This window comes from Mustela lutreola, chromosome 12 (assembly GCF_030435805.1).
Source record: "Mustela lutreola isolate mMusLut2 chromosome 12, mMusLut2.pri, whole genome shotgun sequence".
NCBI lineage: Eukaryota > Metazoa > Chordata > Mammalia > Carnivora > Mustelidae > Mustela > Mustela lutreola.
The window spans coordinates 37,735,920-37,748,610 of NC_081301.1; the positions used below are offsets into that span (position 1 = coordinate 37,735,920).

The 12,691-nt window shown below is 39.2% G+C and overlaps 1 protein-coding gene across 11 annotated transcripts in view; it reads right to left on the reverse strand.

Moving 5' to 3' along the window:
- Positions 1-12,691, reverse strand: part of NFX1 (nuclear transcription factor, X-box binding 1) — an 81,405-nt gene that overhangs the window by 39,679 nt on the left and 29,035 nt on the right. For all 11 annotated transcript variants that reach the window (XR_009346295.1, XR_009346294.1, XM_059141543.1 and 8 more), the window contains exons 7-9: positions 11,870-12,009; positions 3,890-3,989; positions 3,589-3,806 (exon numbers count right to left, since the gene is read on the reverse strand). Coding sequence is in view for 9 of the 11 variants with exons in the window: in XM_059141543.1 (XP_058997526.1) it covers positions 3,589-3,806; positions 3,890-3,989; positions 11,870-12,009 (458 nt within the window). In the remaining 2 variants the exon portion in view is untranslated. The remainder of the gene's footprint in view (positions 1-3,588; positions 3,807-3,889; positions 3,990-11,869; positions 12,010-12,691) is intronic.

The following is a 12,691-nucleotide window of genomic DNA, read 5'->3' on the forward strand; positions in this document are numbered from 1 at the left end:
CAAATATATTTCCACATCTTATAAGCCTAACAATATAATTATACATTATCTTATACAATTGCTTAAGTCAGTTGCAAAGAGAATATGCATTTACACTGTCCTTTAAAATTACAAAATTATTGTTACTTTTTGATTTTTCATAAAAAATTAAATCTGGGTTTATTTGCTTTTATCCTGAAGAACTTCCTTTAGTATTTCTTATGAAGTGATCTACTAGCAATAAATTCTCTGCTTTTATTTTCATTTTTGCAAGACAGTTCTGCTGGACAGAAGCTTCCCGGCTGGCAGTTCCCCGCGCACCCCTTCCTCCAGCATTTGAATAGTTCATTCCAGTGTCTTCTTATTGTGATGTAGTATTCTCCACTGATTCTGATGAGAAGTCTGCTGTAATCTTACAGGGGGTTCTCTTGTATGTGAGGAATCCTATTTCTCTTGCTTTCAAGATTTTCTCCTTGTCCTTGGCTTTCAGCTTTTTACTTATGTCTAGGTGTGAATCTCTTGGAATTTATCTTATTAGGTAAGTTGAGCTTCTTGGATACAGAGATTAATGGTTTTCAATAAACTTGAAAAGTTTTCAGTTATTCCAATACTTCTTTTGCTTTCTACCATTGTGATTTTCCCCTATACATATGCTTACGGGCTTAAAAGTGCACTGCATTTGTATGAGGTGCCATTCACTTTTCTTCATTCTATTTTCTCTCTGTTGGGCATAAATTGCTCAGTGCTCTGATCCAATGAAGTGTGGGTAGGGGTAGTCTTTGAGTCAAGTCTGCGAAGTTTGTTCTGACCTCAGAAGGGCTCCTCTTAGCTATTTTATCTATCCCTGGTTCTTTCTGCTGAACTAGCTGGCTTACATTTTAGCTTACTGCCCTTAAATAAAAAGAGGTATTATTTTTTAAAAGTCCTTAAGGTCTCAACTTCTCCACAGTGTTTCAAATCAAGGTCCATTCCTTTGGGGGATTACTTTGTAGACTTTTAGAAAAAGTCTCAGTCACTTACTCTTGGTGCCGAGTGGGACAGTAGCCTCTGGTTTTCTTGACTTGTTTTTCCAGCGTGGAACATCTGCTCTAAAAAGTGAGCTGTGCTGAAGATGACTGGGGCCCCAACAGTCTAGCCTGTTGTGACTGGGGTAAGAACTGACTTATGGGGACGCCTGGGTGGCTCAGTTGGTTAAGCAGCTGCCTTCGGCTCGGGTCATGATCCCAGCGTCCTGGGATCGAGTCCCACATCGGGCTCCTTGCTCAGCAGGGAGCCTGCTTCTCCCTCTGCCTCTGCTGCCATTCCGTCTGCCTGTGCTCACTCTCTCCCTCTCTCTCTCTGACAAATAAATAAAATCTTTAAAAAAAAAAAAAAAAAAAAAAAAGAACTGACTTATGGGTAGGGCTGTATGGAAAGGAGCCCCCCGACCTCTCAGCTGTGCTTACCAGAAATTTAGCCTCTTCAACTTAGAGTTAGAGGGGATGAAAAATGCTGGCAGTTTGCTCTTCCCAGTGAGATATGGTAACCCTGGACTGGGAGCTTAGGGGTAGAGGCAGCCTCATCTTCCTGGCACACCTATCCTGAGTAGAGCTTTTATTAAGTTGAGCTCGGGGAGGAAGGAAGGAAGTGGACTATGACTTAAACGACACTGACTCTTGCTGTTCTTACTGAATTTTAGATTTTCTTTAATAAATACTTCTTCATTTGATGTACGCTCATAGGACAATTTCCAGAAACTTTAAATGACTGCTTTGTAATAACTTTCCCTAGCTTTGCCTGTTTTGCTGGGGAGTGCGTCCATGTAGCTCATGTTCCCATCCTGAAAGCAAAACTCTCCCTAGTGTCTTGTATTAAAGTGATCTGTCTAGGATAGAAATTCCTATTGAGTGATCTACTAAAAGATCTCTGCAAGCTTTCTACAGATAAACCAGATCTGAATAAACTTGACATTCATTGTTTTCACTAGCCATAGGCTTATCTTTGAGCTTCTTAATCCAACTCAGCCTAATTCCTTACAAATTTTCCATGATTAAAAACTTGCTGAGGTACAGTGGTTAACCTCAAACCCCTTCATCTGGTCTTGTCCCACCTCTGGGCCTGTTTATACAGACAATTACTATCTTTCTCTTGGTCAAGTCCCCATGCACTACCAATTTACATTTCCTCTTTCTCTCATTGCCAACATATCTTAGCCCCACAGTGGGATTTCTGGTCATCATATATGAAATCATTACAAAACTGACCCATGAGCTTTCTGAAAAGGGAAGACCCTTACCATCCTTGATTTTGAAGCCATTTGATCTCCATTTTACAGAGATTATCTGAAGATACATTTTTATAGTAGGCAGAGAGAACCAACACACAACTGATTTTCTCAATGCAGTAAAAATATGTATTAAAATATAAGAAAAGAGCATTTATCCTCTATACTTAATTTTAAAATCACACTGAAAAAAAATAATTAGGGCGTACCTACCAGTTTTTGCTGTTTCTGGAAAAAGTACGAAATCCCTCTTTTCAATAAACATGGAAACCAAACCTAAAGATTTTAGCTTCGCTAATTAGTTATAGGAACACCTCTCTTATATAAACTCCATTGCCCATGTCCATTTTACACAGCCTTTGAACACTCACCCAAGAGAGAAGGTGCCAAGTCATTGTAAAAATATACAGGTATATTCCCCAAGGACTGCTTCAGAAGGTCTCAGAATTCAGACTATTACTTTAAGGCTAATTCCAACAAACTTTTTTTGGTTTCTATATCCAAGTAATCAGAAGCCACAAGTCAGAAAAAAGGGAGAGTCACTAATGGTAGGCACACAGACATACTAAAAGCAATGACAGGAAAATAAACCACCAAAAACTTTACCTAGTAGATAAAGCAATTCAAAAGGCACATTGGTGTAGGGAAATTGCCTGAGAAACCTCAGCAGGCCCTAAGGGCATCACTGTACCCAGTAACTGAGGTTCAGGAAAATGATTACTCTGGGTCAATAAGGAAGAAAGAAATTATCTTCAGTAATCTCTGTTTAAAGAAAATGTAATTTGTAGAAAACCACTCTTCCAAAATGATGTTCAGGAGGTCTTTTCCCCCAACTAGATGAGAAATTTACCTATAGAGGAAGTATTTCTTGAGTACTCCAAATGGCTAAAGTTTTATTGTACTTATTAGCATTTTAATTCTTAAATATCTCACCCACAGTAATTTAACATGTTCTTATTATATGAAAATGCCTTTAAACACTCACCGACCCCTGGATTGGTAAAAGGGTATGTGGTGTTCATACTATGGCAGGCTACTAAGAGAAATTATAACCCACCCACCCCTACCCCACCCTGCCACCCCACATGGGATAGTATCTCACAACTGTCCTGAGTTAGTAATAAAATACCCGAAGCAGAAGGAGAGCTCACTTGGGCATATTTGAGCTCTTACAAGTATACTTTGAGGAAGAAAGGAAAAATGCACACACAAATTTGATCATTAATATTTTCAAAAGCCTCTGATATTATAACTGAAATTTAACACTATTCTGCTTATATAGTCACTGCTGCCAAACATTTCCATTCACATTGTTAAAAACAGCTTTATGCCTATTGGTTGGTTACCTAGGGAACCACATGGCAGAGGCTTGCCACACACTTTTCCACATGAAGGGACAGGATCCATGCAAGTTTTCCGACCACTACTTCCAAGTTCTAGCAATTGGCTGAGAGGAGTTTGGCCACAAGGGCAACATCGCACCAGCTGGGGGAGCCGTGGGCATGGCTGGCAGGGCTGAGGGTGGCACACTTGAGAACATGTATGGTTCCCACATTTCAAGTCCCTGTTAAGAAAAACAACAGACTATTATATAACTGTTGCATAAAACATGGCTCTATTCTATCTGAGAAAAACATAAAACCTTACTTGCCACATATCTTTAAACAGCCAAAGTCGCCAAATCCATCAGACTTTCCTACATCTGTTCCACATAACACATCTCGGGAAGTGCTGCCACAGTAGCATACTTGAGGACACAATTTGAAAAACAAAGGTTAGTAAACTGTATGGGTTCTTAAAATATTCTAAACAATCTATAAGAACCTAGCACAAAATGCTATTCATTCGTGTTGATCAGACCTGATGCAGAAACAAGTGTGGCTTCTACAGCAGCTCTAAGGACCAGCTAAGAGGCTTTATCATAGGAAGAAGTAAAAAAGGCCTTGTAAGTCTGTTGGTATCCCCTAGTGCCTCTGCAGCACATCCCCAAAACATCATTAAAGTGAAGCAACCTTCTAAATTAAGAGACTATCTGGCTCATAAGGCCATGGCTGAGAACCATCCACCCTCAGGCTCCCTGGGGTCCTCTGGTTACAGGAAATGGAAGCTAAGCTGGGGACAGTCGTGGAGTGAGTGGAGTGAGGACTGGATCCCCACAATCTTCACTCCAACCCAAGCAGCACAGATTTAGTACTTTATATATTGGGGTACATTTAAAATGCTCAGAAAAGCTTTCTGTTGCTAAAAAGGAGTAAGAAAAATCAGCGTAATATAAAATCCTTAATAATCTGTATTCTACTACCATTGAATTTGAAGTAATCATGTTTGAGTATTCACACTGAGTAGAAAGCTTTTATTTGCTAGATAAAGAAAAGACTTTTATTTGCTAGATAAAGAACCCCATCCAACATCTATAGATCGTCCTGTGGGTTCAAGAAATAATGAGTTCCTTTCTTTCTTTTTTTTTTTTTAGTTCCTTTATTTCTTAATGTTAGCAAGAAATATGTGTTATATTTAAGGAGTTAGGTTTCTGATGTATTAATATGTAACAAGGTGTGATAATTAATTTTCATCAATTTATATAGTTTTTTCTAAGTGTCATTCACATTTTCAATTGATAATAAAAAATTTATCTTGTTAAAAATCAATCTGTGCAAATATAGTTGGCCCACATAATAGATGCAAACCAAAAGAGTAGAAACTAATTGAAATCTTGCAGACTTAATGATGCTCTTCCTCTTTCTCAGTGTAACTTAGATATCTACTTGGACAGAAAATCAGTATCAAAATAAATGACATCTTAAAATCACATATTAGTAAAAAATAAAATAGAATACTTCTAACTTCAAACATTAGAAATGTTTATAAGTAAAACACTGTTGTGAACAGACCAAAAACTTTCAATAAGACACGAGAAGCAGGAAAGTCTCAAATCAATAAAGACCTAGATGCTTTAAAATCCACATTCCATCTTCCAGTAAGTACATTTGCAATTTTATCTCCTGTCCTGAAACTGATTCATTCATTCAATAAAGATTTACTGAGTGAATACAGATGTAGGAAATACAACGGATATTTATGGTATCAACAAACCGGTAAATCTTAGTAACTGGGAATTTCTGCAAGGAGGCTTTTCTTTGTTAAGTTTCTGCTCAGACAGAAGAAAAGCACTTTTTTTTTTGGCGGGGGGTATGAGCAGACAGCTGTGAACAAAAGAATTGAGGGTCAGAAATAAACCCACACCCAGGGGTGCCTGGGTGGCTCAGTGGGTTAAGCCTCTGCCTTCAGCTCAAGTCATGATCCCAGGGTCCTGGGATCAAGCCCTGCACTGGGCTCTCTGCTCAGCAGGGACCCTGCTTCCCCGCGCCCCCCGCCTGCCTCTCTGCCTACCTGTGATCTCTGTCTGTCAAATAAATAAATAAAATCTTAAAAAAAAAAAAAAAAAGAAAGAAAGAAAGAAACCCACACCCATATGGTCATTAATCTATGACAAAGGAGGCAAGAATATACAATGGGGAAAAGAGTCTTTTCAGTAAATGGTGCTAGAAAAATTTAACAGCTACAGGTAAAAGAATGAAACTAGACCATTTTCTTACACTATACACAAAAATATCCTCAGAATGAATTAAAGGCATATATGAGAGACCTGAAACCATTAAACTCCTAAAAGTAAACATAGGCAATAATCTTTTGGCCATTCCCCTTAGCAACATATTTATGGATATGTCTCCCCAGGCAAGGGAAATAAAAGCAAACATAAACCATTGGGACTACACCAAAATAAGAAGCTCTTACACAGCAAAGGAAACCATCACCAAAACAAAAAGGCTACCTAATAAATAGGAAAAGATATCTGAAAATGAGATGTCTATGAGGGGTTAATATCCAAAATATATAAAGAACTTATGTACTTCAACACCAAAAACACAATCCAATTAAAAATGGGTCAGAAGCCATATACATTGCTGACAGATACACAACATCATTCATCATCAGGGAAATGTAAATCAAAACCACAATATCACCTCATGCCAGTTAGAATGCCTAGTATCAGAAAGGTTAGGATGGGGTACCTGGGTGGCTCAGCCTGTTGGGCGTCTGTCTTCTGGTCAGGTCATGATCCTGGGATTGAGCCCCACATTGGCTCCCTGCTCATGGGGAGCTTTGCTTCTCCTTCTCCTCCCCGCTCATGCTTTCTCTCTGGCTATTTCTCCCTCCCCCCCCCTCTCTAAAATAAATAAAGAAATAAAATCTTGAAAGAAAAAAAAAAAAAGAAGATAAGGACTAACAAGTGTTGGTGAGAATATGGAGAAAAAGGAACCCTTGTACACCGCTGGTGGGAATATAAATTGGTACAACTACTGTGGAAAACTGTATGGAGGTTCCTCAAAAAATTAAAAGCAGAAATACCATGATCGAGCAATTCTACAACTAGGTCTTTACCCAAAGAAAAGAAAAACACTAATTCCAAAGATACATGCACCCTAAGCTTGTTGCAGCATTATTTACAACAGCCAAGATATGGAAACAACTCAAGAGTCCAAACAGATGAATGGGCTCCCTGGTCAGTGGGGAGTCGTCTACTCTCTCTGACCCTCCCCCCATCACATCCTCTCTCTCTCAAATAAATAAATAAAATTCTTAAAAAAAAAAAAAAAAGAAAGAAAGAAAGAAAGAAAAAATAATGACACCTTGCCATTTGTAACTATATGGATAGACCTAGAGGGTATTGTGCTAAGTGAAGTAAGTCTGACAGAGAAAGGCAAATACCGTATGATTTCACTTTTATGTGGAATTGAAAGAACAAAACAAATTAATCAACAAGCAAGCAAAAAACAAACAGACTCTTATTAAATACAGAGGACAAACTGGTGGATGCCACAGGGGAAGGGGGTAGGGGGATGGATGAACCAGGTGAAGGGGATTAAAAGGTACAAATTTCCAGTTAAAAATAAGTCATGGAGATGAAAAGGACAGCACAGAGAATATAGTCAATAATACTACTACAATAACAATATATGGTGACAGTCTATACTTACTGTGGTGAGCACTCAGTAATGTATAGAGTTGTCAAATCAATATGCTATACACCTCAAACTAATGTAATGCTTTTAATTCAGCTCAGTAAAATAGAAAAAATAATCAAGGATCAGAAAATTGTGACAATAAAACCAAAATTGAGCCCCTGATCAATCAGGAAATAACCTGGGTACAACATTAAACCCTGTTATGTATGCCAAGGCACAAGAGACAGCAATATGAGCTGGTGACAGAAGAGTTGGTTGGTCACTGCTGGTTGAAGATTATTAGAGAATCAAAGGCAGTCTGGAAGAAGGTCTCTGCTGCCAGCTTTAGCCTATTCAGCATTTCTGTCAACAAATGAATGAACCCCTGGGAGGAATGCTTATTAAATCTCTAGATAAGGCTGAAAGGGATCCAAGAAGAATTACAAATGAAGATAAATAAGTATACTTGTGGCCCTAATAACAGTCTCCCAGATATTTACTGCAGACAAAAAAAAAGTTTTCAACTGGGTTTGAAAAATCACCTACACAAAAACAGAAAAGGCAGAGACTGGGATCCATACAAATTCGTACAAAAAAGACCTGGGTGAGTTAGCTGAGAAAAAGCACAATATACATCAAGAGCTAAATATGGGGGCACCTGGGTGGCTCAGTGGGTTAAGCCTCTGCCTTCAGCTCAGGTCATGATCTCAGGGTCCTGAGATGAAGCCCAACATTGGGCTCTTTGCTCAGCGGGAAGCCTGCTTCCCTCTCTCTCTGCCTGCCTCTCTGCCTACTTGTGATCTCCTCTCTGTCAAATAAATAAATAAAATCTTTAAAAAAAAAGTGCTAAATATGGTCCACAAAGGGACTCTCCCACACCATAGTCTATACTGGTAAGACCAAATAGACAGTATATACTTCACTCCTGCTTTATCTCAAATGGATCTGGGGTAGCATATAAGGATATATGAAATATAACAAAGGAATATAAATTTAAAGATGTGAAAAGTAGAACAATGGCAGAGATATAGAGTAAATTATGGCTAAAAAAAGTATACCACAAAGACAAACATTAGGTCTGTTACCCAGGGTTCCCAAGATAAAAAAATAAATCATCTTTGAGGAAGAACAACTAGTTTTGGAACTAAGGCCAGACAGGAATTTCTCCCAAGAGGACCCATAAAGAGGACAGTTAAGTAATATACAGCACAGTTCCTCACATGAAATCCTCATAGTACACAACATAAAACATTTCATAGAGCTGTTAATTATTTTAACTGCCAACATAGATCAACAGCATCACACCAAAGTAAAATTTAGTAAAATAAAACTCTACAGGGTACCAATACATGGTAGCCCACGATCCCTGCAGATCAGGGGCTATTGTAAAAACAGAAGAATCACAGAGTATGTGTTTCTTTGTGGCTCACTTCTCTCACACAGCATTACGTTTTAGAGATTCACCCACTTCATAGCATGTATCAATATTACATTCCTTTTCATGGCTGAATAATAATCTGCCTTATGGTTACATTTGTTTATCCATTCATCAGGTGAAAGACATTTTTTTGGTCCTGTTTTAAGATTTTATTTATTTGAAAGAGTGACAGAGATAATGAGAGAAGAGCATGAGCACAGAGGGAGAGGGAGAAGCAGACTCCCTGCTGAATAGGGACCTGACATCGGGCTCAATACCAGAACCCCAGGGGTCATGACCTGACCCAAAGGCAGAAACTTCACCCATGGAGCCACCCAGGCGCCCCAGGTGATAGACATCTGAATTGTTTCCACATTTTGATTATGATGAACAGTACTGCTATACACATGCATTTATTTACAAGTTTTGTACGGATGCATACTCTCCCCTTTTGGTTATATGACTAGGAGTAGAAATGCTGGGTCATATGGTAAAATTCTACACTGAACCTTTTAAGAAACTACCAGACTGTTTTCTAAAGTGGTTATACTATATTATCCTATTGCGGTTTTAATTTACATTTCCTTAGTATTTAAAGGTTTTAAGCAACTTTCACATGTCTATTAGTTATATGTATATATACATATATAACATATATATATATATATATATATATATATATATATTTAAAAATTTTACTTATTTCACAGAGAGACAGAGAGCACGAGCTGGGGGAAGGGTACAGAGAGAGGGAGACACAGACTCCCCGCTGAGCAGGGAGCCCAGTGTGGGTCTCAATCCTAGGACCCCGAGATCATGACCTGAGCTGAAGGCAGACGCTTAACTGACTGAGCCCCCAAGGCGCCCCTATATGTTTTCTTTTGAGACGTTTCTGTTCAAGTCTTTGTTCATTGTTTAAGTTGTTCCTATTTTTTTTGTTGTTTCATAGTAATAATTCAAATATTCTGGATAAAATCTGCAAGTGATCTGTTCATTTTGTTAATGGTATCTTTTTTTTTTTTTTTTTAAAGATTTTATTTATTTGTTTGACAGAGAGAAATCACAAGTAGGCAGAGAGGCAGGCAGAGAGAGAGAGAAGGAAGCAGGCTCCCTGCTGAGCAGAGAGCCCGATGCGGGACTCAATCCCAGGACCCTGAGATCATGACCTGAGCCGAAGGCAGCGGCTTAACCCACTGAGCCACCCAGGTACCCCAATGGTATCTTTTGATGAATAGAAATTTTAAATTTTGATTAAAGCTCAATGTATCGGGATCCCTGGTTGACTCAGTCATTAAGCATCTGCCTTCAGCTCAGGTCATCATCCCAGGGTCCTGGGATCAAGCATCACATCAGGCTCCTTGCTCAGCAGAAAGCCTGCTTCTCCCTCTCCCACTCTCTGCTTATTTTCCCTCTTTTGCTCTCTCCGTCAAATAAAATTAAAAAAAAAAAAAAAAAAAAAAAGTTCAATGTACCAGTATTTTTCTTTTATGGTTAGTATTTTTGTTGCTCTGTCCAAGAAATCTTTACCTAACACATGTGAAAATATTCTCTTATAGTTTATTCTGGAAGCTTTGTGTTTCTGGGTTTTTACATTTCAGTCTGTGATCCACATAGAATTCATTTTTGTGTAAAGAATAAGACAGAGGTTGAGGGCTTTTTTCTGTTTGTTTTTAGTTATTTAATTGACAGAGAGAGAGAGACAGTGAGAGAGGGAACATAAGCAGGGGGAGTGGGAAAGGGAGAAACAGGCTTCCCGCCAAGCAGGGAGCCCGATGTGGGGCTTGATCCTAGTACCCTGGGATCGTGACATGATCTGAGCTGAAGGCAGATGCTTAAAGACTTAACCACCTAGGTGCCCCAAGACATTTTTCTTATGTATACATCCAGTTGTTCTAGCAACATCTGTAAAAAGACTCTCCTTTTCCCACTGAATAACACTGTGGTTGAAAATCAACTGATTATACATATGTGGGTCTATTTCTGGACTTTATTTTCTTACATTTATCTAGTGAGATAACAATAACACCAATAACTGCACTGTCATGATTACTGTAACTTTTTAAGTCTTGAAATCAGACAGTTTAAGTCTTTCAACTTCATTCTTTCTCAAGATTTTTTTGGCCTTTCTAGATCCTTTTTTCTTCTTCTTTTTTTTAAAGTAGGCTTCGTGCCCACTATGGAGACTAACACAGGCTCTCTCTCAACCCTGAGATCAAGACCTGAGCCGAGATCAACACTAGGGGTGCCTGGGTGGCTCAGTCATTAAGCATCCACCTTTGGCTTAAGTCATGAACTCAGGTTCCTGGGACTGAGCTCCACACTGGGCTCCCTGCTAGGTGGATAGCCTGCTTCTCCCTCACCCACTCCCCGTGCTTGTGTTCCCTCTCTTGCTGTCAAATAAATAAAATCTTAAAAACAAAAAAGAGTCAAACACTAAACCAACTGAGCTACCCAGGCACCCCTCTAGATCCTTTTAAAGAAGTTTCTCTTTAAAATAATTTTCCAAACACTTACTTTTATTTTTAGTTTTTTAGATTTTTTTTTTTTTTAAGATTTTATTTATTTATTTGACAGAGATCACAAATAGGCAGAGAGGCAAGGCAGAGAGAGAGGAGGAAGCAGGCTAACTGAGGAGCAGAGAGCCCGATGTGGGCACTCCTGGGATCATGACCTAAGCTGAAGGCAGAGGCTTTAACTCATTGAGCCAGCCAGGCGCCCCTATTTTTATTTTTTAAAGATTTTATTTATTTATTTGACAGAGAGAGAGATCACAAGGAGGCAGAGCAGCAGGCAGAGAGAGAGAGAGGGAAACAGGCTCCCTGCTGAGCAGAGAGCTTGATCTGGGGCTCGATCCAAGGACCCTGGGACCATGACCTGAGCTGAAGGCAGAGGCTTAACCCTCTGAGCCACCCAGGCACCTTCCCCAAACATTTACTTTTAAACAGCATTTCAAAATCTACTGTCCAAATTCCATAGGACAAAGGCCTATATTGGTATTATGAAACTAAACACTGAACTTAAACAATACAACTCAACACTGAAACCATCTAAGCATTAATGTATCTTACTTTTCTCTACCCAGGGTATAGTGCTACTAGAGGCCTTGTAACTATAGGCTTGAGGTCAATCTATGTCATCAAGAAAACTATAAATAAGGTTCTAGAAAATACACAAATATTGCTGGCTAGTGTGCCCACCACTTACCCTGGTTCAATATGATCCGACAAGGCTGGCATTGACCCCCATGGCACAGCTCAGCACAGTGATGCTGACCACAATTCAAAAGATTCTCACATGGATTGGAACAGTGGACTGAGGCAGCCTGACCACAGCGAACTGTGTGCCTGGAAAGAAAACAGATGTATAGACAGTGTTGGTCTGATGCTGGACAAGTTTTCACTGGATAGCTAAACTAACAATGAAGCCCAAAGTTTACCTCCCAAAACTATGAAACCTTTCTCTTGACCCCATTTCCCTCACTTTTCTCTTTACCTCCTTTAATCTTTATTTCCTTTATTTCCTTAATAACTCTTCTCCCCTCCACTCTTTTTTCTTCTGCTTTGCTTTCCTTATTTCCCATCCTGACTTTCTCTCTCCCTATATTCTGACCAGTGAAGAAGTGAAGTTCCTCTCTGTAGATTTCTTCACTGAGTTCCCATCAAGTAGCATACAGGAGGGGAAAGAGCCGGGAGCTCCCACAGTATCTTATAGATGGAAGTAGGAAAGCTGGGGGCGGGGTGGAGTGGTGAAGGGTTAGTTTTAATGTATACACTAAGACTGGAAGTACAACGGCAATCTCCTGGGATTTGGTACTCCAGCATTTTGTGTAGTTATAATACTTAAGAACTATACTGTATATGACTTTGATTCAGGATGGGAAAATCATTCTGGCTTTGTTCGAATAAGCATCCTAATTTAATTTTGCTGACTTATTGGCTAGAGAAGGTTTTTGGACAACTATCATCAGGTTTCTCTCCAAGGTAGTGGTTTAGAGCTTGGAGTCTATTCTCCTATAAGAAGAGTTTT